The 8,729-nt window shown below is 36.7% G+C and overlaps 1 protein-coding gene across 1 annotated transcript; it reads left to right on the plus strand.

The window, feature by feature from the left end:
- Positions 1-365: 365 nt before the first annotated feature.
- Positions 366-4,139, plus strand: HCF107 (high chlorophyll fluorescent 107). Its single transcript, XM_079055541.1, has 8 exons — positions 366-1,003; positions 1,372-1,515; positions 1,599-1,904; positions 2,015-2,074; positions 2,964-3,209; positions 3,299-3,409; positions 3,489-3,665; positions 3,764-4,139. The coding sequence occupies exons 1-8, from the start codon at positions 449-451 to the stop codon at positions 4,103-4,105; spliced, it is 1,941 nt and encodes a 646-aa protein (XP_078911667.1). The 5' UTR covers positions 366-448; the 3' UTR covers positions 4,106-4,139.
- The last annotated feature ends 4,590 nt before the right edge of the window (positions 4,140-8,729 follow it).

The following is an 8,729-nucleotide window of genomic DNA, read 5'->3' on the forward strand; positions in this document are numbered from 1 at the left end:
TAACTATAGTTAGAGTTGTAAAATATATAATGAAAACAATTACATCATGAATTGCAATTTGGATTTAAGTATTGCTCTTTATTAGTCAATACACAATACTTTGTAGTATTTTGGGCTTCATCTATTTTCTCAAATATTATTGTATATGTGTCAAACTCCCTAAACCCCCAGTCATAAAAAAGCCTACCTGATCAACTTATCTGATACTTTACAACCAATGCAAATCTTCCACGTGTACAAGAAATCAGTGTTCCATTATTTAAGATCTCATCCACCTATTTTACCTCAGCAACGTGGCGTATCTCTAGCCAGTGGCTCTCTGTAGTAACAAAATTACCAAACACCCCCAACAAACGATGCTTTTGGAAATACATTGAAGGGCAAAATCGTCGTTTCAATCTTCACCAACCTCAAATCCCCGCCAAGACGTTTGTGGTGTGTGAGAGAAATGAAGCTATCTTCCTCAAAACAACACTTTCCTCTGTTTTCTCCTTCTAATGGAGCCACCTCGAAGTTACACTTCACCACCCTCATTAAACCCTCATTTACACATTCTCACCTCCAATTTCCGTGTGTACATGCTCTCGACGCTTCTTCCTCCGCCGCCGCATCGTCTCCGGCACCGGTACTTCGCGAAGATGCAATTCCTGTCGAATGTGATGATACTGGAAGTGAAGGCACAGAGAAACGAACATTGGAGGAGCTACTTGTCGTTCGCAGGCCGGTGATGGAGTCTACCGAAGATGGTGAGTATGGAGAAGATGACGATGTGGAAAGTGAGATCGAAGTAGAAAAAAGTTCGTCTTCCACGTCGACGTCGTCTGTGATTGATGCTAATTTATCTAAGTTTGCGATGAAGATGCCGATTTTTGAGCCGAAGAGAGTTGGTTCTTCGAGCTCCGGTGACAAACCGCTTGGTGTTAATTTAGATCTGGCGTTGTATAGAGCTAAAGTGTTGGCGAGGAACTTTCGATACAAGGAAGCTGAAGAAGTTCTTCAAAAGGTATACAATTCAGTCAATTCTAGTGACGATTATTCTGTTAGAATCGATTTTATCCATTGTTGATGCAAGTAGCTAATTTCGGTGCATTAGATGAATTTTGACTTGACAATTGGCATGCTTACAAAGTTTTTGATGATCGTATTAAATTCAAATACGTTTATTTGTAAATCCAGGCAAACTCCAATGAAAGACATTTAGATCATTAACCGTAGTGTTCCCAAATTGAGTACACATAAATACAACTAATGATGAGATAAAATGCTATTGTAAATGCTCTTGATCTGCTGCCATTTCTGTTGTGAGAAGCTCGTGTATTTGTATATATGATGTTCCTAAGATATTTTTATACAAAATTCAATGGTGTGAAGTGCATATCAATTTGGCCTGAAGATGGGAGGTCTTATGTGGCACTAGGGAAGATATTAGGCAAGCAATCAAAATCAAGCGAAGCAAGAACAGTCTACGAGAAAGGTTGTCAAGCAACACAAGGCGAAAACGCCTACATTTGGCAGGTCAGTTTTGCTATTTAAAGCAAACTCTAGGGACTATTCTTGTCAATCCTAATTCTTACATACATGTTCTTATCTAAAACCAGTGTTGGGCTGTTCTTGAAAACAAAATGGGAAACATAAGAAAAGCTAGACAGCTTTTCGATGCTGCAACAGTAGCTGATAAAAAACACGTTGCAGCATGGCATGGATGGGCAGTTTTGGAATTAAAAGTTGGAAATGTGAAAAAAGCTAGATATCTTCTTAGTAAAGGACTCAAGAATTGTGGTGGAAATGAGTACATTTATCAAACACTTGCAATGCTTGAAGCCAAGTCAAACCGGTTTGACCAAGCTCGATACTTGTTCAGACAGGCCACTAAATGTAACCCCAAAAGCTGCGCCAGCTGGCTCGTAAGTTCTCTTTCTTACATCATCTGAAATTTCTTAAAGTATCTCTGTGTCCTCTTCATTAACAGAAATTAATTGTATTTTATAGACTAAAATGAATTTTACTAATGCAGGCATGGGCTCAGCTTGAGGTACAACAGGAAAATTACCGTGTTGCCAGACAGCTTTTTGAGGTAACAAATTTGATGATTTGAATTTTATTTTGGACAAATGACATAAAAGACACTATATTTTCACTTTTTTCTCTTGATTTTGACATTGGATTACTTTTTATTCCGTATCGAACATCACATTTTCCAATTTTGTCCATTTCAGCGGGACCCTCTCTAGGCACCCAGTTTGCCATGCTGAGTTGGAAAATGCGATGTCAAAATTGGAAAAAGTGAAAAGACAGTGTCTTTAGAACAAAAATCGGAAAAACAGTGTTACAATCGAAAGAAAATGAAAACATAGTGTCAAAATTAAAAGGTCAAAACATTGAACAAAATTGGAAAATGCGATGTTTATTTAAAACAAAACATAATGCAGTGTCAAAATCGGAAAAAGTGAAAACATAGTGTCTTTAGAACAAAAATCGGAAAAACAGTGTCAAAATCGAAAAAATTGAAAACAAAGTCTCTTTTATGCTATTGAACAAAAATAAAAAGGTCAACATTTAACAAAATTAGAAAATGCGAAGTTCGATTTAAAACAAAACATAATGCAATGTCAAAATCGAAAAAAAAAAGAAAACATAGTGTCTTTAGAACAAAAATCAGACAGCAATCGAAAAAAGAGAAAACATAGTGTCTTTAGAACAAAAATGAGAAAAGCAGTGTCAGAATCGAAAAAAGTGAAAACATAGTGTCTTTTGTTTGTGATACTGAATAAAAATGAAAAGGTCAAAACATTGAACAAAATTGGAAAATACGATGTTCAATTTTAAACAAAAAATAATGCATTATCAAAAATGGAAAAAAAGTGAAAACATAATATCTTTTGCATCATTTGCCATTGTATAGTTTTTTTTTTTTTTTTTTTTTTTTTAAATAATAAATATGAAAGAAATGCTACTTATTGTAGAAAGCTGTGGAAGCTAGTCCAAAGAACAGATTTGCATGGCATGTATGGGGAGTTTTTGAAGCAAATGTTGGTAATATTGATCAAGGAAGAAAATTACTAAAAATTGGTCATGCATTGAATCCAAGAGACCCTGTTTTACTTCAATCACTTGGGTTGTTGGAATACAAACATTCAGCTGCAAATCTTGCTAGAGCTTTATTCAGAAGAGCATCAGAATTAGACCCAAGACACCAACCAGTCTGGATTGTAAGCATATAATCAACATTAAATTTACTTTTTCCATTAAAATAAATAATTCTTTAAAATTTAGTGTAATTATGATTTTATTATTTTAGGCTTGGGGTTGGATGGAGTGGAAAGAAGGAAACATCAAAACAGCAAGGGAACTTTATCAACGAGCATTATCGATCAATTCAACAACCGAAAGTGCTGCTCGCTGTCTTCAGGTATTAAATTTTTTTATTTTCTATTTTTTATTTTTTTTCATTTTCAAAAAATAAAATTAATTTCCATTTATGTGTGAAGGCATGGGGTGTTTTAGAACAGCGTGTTGGGAATTTATCAGCTGCAAGAAGGCTGTTTAGATCATCATTAAACATAAATTCCCAAAGCTATGTCACATGGATGACATGGGCTTCTCTTGAAGAAGATGAAGGAAACTCCATACGTGCTGAAGAAATCAGAAACTTGTATTTTCAACAGGTATTTATTTGAATTTTTTTTAGTCAAATCATAAGCCACACTCGTTAAATTTGTTTTGTTTCTGTATTTATGAGTGGTTAATTAACTGTTGATAACAGCGTACGGAAGTTATTGATGATGGGTCATGGGTGACTGGTGTGTTGGACATGATAGTAGATCCAGCAATTGATAGTATAAAGAAGCTACTCAACATTGATCAGAATTCATATAACAAAACACAAGACTCTTCCACTAATGAAGAAGGAAATGGTATTGGTGAAAATAAGACGCAAGAAAGTGGAAGTGGGTTTAATTTGGATGGGTTTATCAGAGAAAAACTTTCTCTTGATGCATCAAAATTAGATATAGATTTAGAATCAAAATCTAATAATTTGGTCGAGAGGAAAAGCGTGTCTCTTAGAAAAGTTTGGAGACCAAGTAAAAAGGTGGTCTCCGTATAATAAGTCATTTGATCAAAAATACTTGGTTTTCTAATGTCTTATATGTTTGATATCAACCATGATAGTTAAAAGATACATTCACAAACAAATCTGTCTGAAACATTCATCCATTAATACAGACACCAGTTTTGCACCCATGGAGGAGATACATTCTTCATAGCAAAATTACAAACACTTTCAAAGTCTTGTCTGATTTTTGGCTTGATCATGATTGTTCATTGGTGAGCTCAAGGAGTGACATGATGGGTTTGACATAGATTCCAATGGTATGCACACGAGAGTTGCGACAACTCCCATGAAATCCTCCAAATGATGACTTTAGTCCAAAGTCGTAGCTGAATTTTTTTAATAAACAGGAGGCTTTGGATACAAAGACGTAGCAGGAACACCACCCATATTGCCCCCAAAGGGCCCACATTTGCGTTTATTGGTACCAAATGTAATGGAAACCAATCCACTATCGCCAATCTCACCGCCTACTGAAGTTAAAAATTCTGATGGATAATCAAAAGTCACCTGTAATTTTAATTTGCTCCTTGATCAATAAAGAAACTATTTCTTCCATACGAATATACGATGTTAAGAAGACTTGGAAAATGTAATAGTAATACTAACCATATCAAATTTCAAACCCTTGGGTTCTCCATGGGTTTTTGAATGAGATATCTTCCCATTTGAAAAGTATACAAACTAGATCGAATTGATCGAAACTTCTTCATGTGAGATTAGAATTTGCACAATTTCAGTTTGCTCACATTCATCCCAGGATTGATATCCATTCGTTGGTTGACCCAATTTCAACATATTCCTCCTTTGGCAGTGACACATAGTAAGAGGAGTGATCCATATTATAATACTGAATTCATTTGTAAATTTTATCATTAATAACAATATCATTCTACAACCATATTCCAGAAAAACAAAAATGTAACATATACGTTAATAACCTTGTTCAGTTATCGTGTTTTGTATATTTGTTAGTTTAAAATCGAATATTATTAAATAATATATGGTTTTGAGCGCTGAGTTCTAACAATATAGTTTTATGAGATTTGAAGTAAAACTATGTTTAGAATTATTCGGAAAGTATTGGAAGTGATGAGAAGTCTTATGTGATTCCGATCAAAAAGTCAACTATCGAAATTAACGAAAATATAACATTTAAGTTGGAAATAAGTAAAAATGATATTATTGAAAGTTGTAAATTATCTCGTTAGAAACGTATAGATGAAAACCTCATCGAAAACGGAGTTCCGAGCAAAAAGTTATGATTTTTCTAAAGATTCGGCATAGCAGTGTACAGCCCGAAATTCGATTATGGATCGAGCCATTTTTAGCCGACACAACCTAAATGAGAATCGAAGGTCTCGTCAATAGTAATTCAACGGTAAAAAGACAGACGAAAACGGATGTCGGATGAAGAAGTTATGAAATTTTAATGGACTTTTCCTGTCCCGGCCTATTAAAAATATAACTTTAAAAATAAAGTCCAAATTAGCCGACGAAGTCTAAACAAAAGTTGTAGAGCACAGTCTCACCTACGCGTGGATATAAAGAACGTTAAAAATGGAGTTTGTATGCGAAAGATATGAATTTTTGAAGTTCGGAGCACAAACTCCGAGATCTGACAAAGCTCACGACGTGAGGTAGTCCATCGACACCTCTCAAGCCTAGAACACATGTGGCAAACCTACGAGCTGATCAGGACCAAACTCACGACGTGATCTTGTATGACTCACGACGTGAGAGTCGAATTTTCGACCTATAAATTGAGGACCAGCCCTCTTGTTTCCGTTTACACAAAAACGTAACCATCTCTCCCGTAATGCTGATTTTGAGCCATTTTCCCGATCCGACGATCATTAACTGCTGATAGTGTCTAGTTAGATTCTACCGGCAAAAAGCACCTAAGGGGTAATTTCATCGCAACATTCGGTTATTTCACGGTGAGTTCAATATATGGACAATTGTATGTTATGTGTTATATGTGCAATGTGCTTTCATGTGCTATTGGTTTAAGTGGCTATTACTTGCCATTGGATTTTGTGCCTTTTGTCCATGTAGAGCATGACTCGTATCACTTTGGTATTGGCTTTGTGCCTTTGGCCATGTAGAACATGACTCGTATCACTTTGGTATTGGCTTCGGGCTAGGTAGGGCTGAAAGTCTGTATATTCTAGCAATATGATAAGCATAAATTGTATTTTCTGTGCCACTTGGGTTGGAGTTTTTATGATGAATATCATGTTTATGATCCTAAATTGTTGTATCTTATTGATTGTAAACCCTTGAATCTAATCATTGGTTGTTATGGAAAGCATGTCATATGATACACATATGCCTTTGTTGTCCTTTATTTCTTTTGTTGCCGTCATATTGTTATATATATATGACATAGCGTTATATTGTATCTACTGTTGAACTCACTAAGCGTCACCCACTTATCCCTCTCAATGTTTAACTATTTCAGGTGATAAGCATCCAGAGTAAACATGTTTTGTTGGAAGACTTAGAATAGTTAACACTACTATGTTTGTAATTATCATACATATATATGTATATGTATATATGTTATAAACTCCTGGGTAGTTATGTATTTTATGAAACCTTGTTAGTCGGTTTGTATCCAGGGTTTTGTAATTAGACCACTAATGTAAATTATAATTATGAATATGCATGTAGCATGTTTTGACTTTATGTTAATGTTAAGTGTGAAAGGGGTCTCTCAATCATGGTATCAGAGCAGTAGTTTAAGTGAACTAAATACACAGACTGGTATTTAGACTTAAATCGTCGGAAGTTCAATATATGAACGAATTCATTGTGAGTATATGGATACAAACCATAGGAAAGACTTAAGTGAGGTGTTGGGTAATGATAAGTTCTTATATTTTAACATGCCATGTTACTTCAAATTTTCAGAGCAATGGCTGAGCAGGAGAGTAGCCATACACCAGAAGTGGGTGGAGATCCTCATCCTGATGAAGGTGATACTCCAGTATCCCCTCGTGAGGAGCGACTCTTGGATAAACTTACTGGTGTTATTCGACAGACTCTCGAAGAACACAAAAAGATAGTGATAAGGGTAAAGAGAAAGCCATCGGAGAATCTTCAAAAGAGAAGGCGAAACGTCCCTCATTCAAAACTTTCAAGAGTAGTGGTGCTATGGAGTTTTCAGGTGTCCTTAATCCCATTGTTGTTCTTACCTGGATCCAGAACACAGAAAAAGTATTTCGTATCTCTCATATGGTTAATGAAGACAAGGTTAATTATGCTTCTGCAATGCTCATCGGAGAAGCCTTGGTCTGGTGGGAAGCAACATTTGAAGCTCTCAACGAGTATGACCAGGAGAATTTATCTTGGGAAATGTTCAAAACTCGCTTGCTAGGAAAGTATTGTTATCTAGACATGAGGAGAAGATTGGAGAAAGATGTAACATCCCATTTTTCGAGTCCAAAAATTTTGATTTTGATATAACGACTTAGAAAACATTCATAAGAAAATATCATGAAGTCATATCATTTCGTAAAAACCATAATCTCATGTCTGAAAATCATATCGTAAAAGTAGTAACAATGTCAGAGTACAATCCCAAGAAATCTCATAATGCGGAATCCAATGTGTGTATGATGTGCAGCTACCGCGCCGACTCCTTCCCCTTCGCTGAAGAGGTACCTGAAACAAAACTGAAAACTGTAAGCACGAAGCTTAGTGAGTTCCCCCAATCGTACCACATACCATACAATCATATAGCATACATACTGTCGTGCAATTCTGGGGTGCCCGACCTACCCGGTACGGCCATTCTGGGGTGCCGACCTACCCGTGTCAAGCCATTCTGGGGTGCCGACCTACCCGTCGGTCCTAAAACCCGACCCTCGGGGACTATTCCACCCCCTACTGCTACTATCACATATATCATAACATAAACATACTATCAGACATATCTGGGGTGTCCGAACTACCCTTCGGTCCTAACAACCGAACTTGGGGACTATTCCCATCCTACTACCACTATCACATATAACATATCATGCCAGCATATAAACATATCATCACATACTGTCAGACATATCTGGGGTGCCTGACCTACTCTTCGGTCCTAACAACCGAACTCTACTACTATCACATATAACATATCATGCCAACATACAACATATCAGGTAGTTGCAAACCTAGATGATATCACAAAGACGATCATTTAACATACAACTCCTACTGGTGGGCCGGCATTGTGGCCGTAGACCCACCGCTACTGGAAGGTAACTCACCTCGTACGAGTAGCTGCTGAAAATCTGTGCGGGAAATCTCTGTCGGCTACTGCTCCGGAAATCCTCCGGCTATAATCCCCACAAAACACTCAGTCAGAATCTGATATCTACTATTAGGGTAAAATGACTATTTTACCCCTGACCAAGTCCAAGTCAAAGTCAAAGTCAAAGTCAACTTCCAGTTGACCTGACTCGCCGTGTTGGGCCGCAAACTCGTCGAGTCCCTAACCTTTTAACTGTCCTCATCCACGTCTCTACTCGTCGAGTTTAGAAATGACTCGACGAGTTCTCCTTCTATACGAGCATCGAATGAACCTTCATCCGACTCGTCGAGTTGTATGAACAACTCGTCG

Source organism: Lactuca virosa, chromosome 6 (assembly GCF_052849685.1).
Source record: "Lactuca virosa cultivar CGN04683 chromosome 6, Lactuca_virosa_CGN04683_v6, whole genome shotgun sequence".
Taxonomy (NCBI): domain Eukaryota; kingdom Viridiplantae; phylum Streptophyta; class Magnoliopsida; order Asterales; family Asteraceae; genus Lactuca; species Lactuca virosa.

Coding starts and splice junctions, on each gene's coding strand:
- HCF107 (XM_079055541.1), top strand. CDS start 449: ATGAAGCTATCTTCCTCAAAACAACACTTTCCTCTGTTTTCTCCTTCT. Junction 2,075..2,963: donor TTGCCAGACAGCTTTTTGAG/GTAACAAATTTG, acceptor TACTTATTGTAG/AAAGCTGTGGAAGCTAGTCC. Junction 3,410..3,488: donor GTGCTGCTCGCTGTCTTCAG/GTATTAAATTTT, acceptor TTATGTGTGAAG/GCATGGGGTGTTTTAGAACA.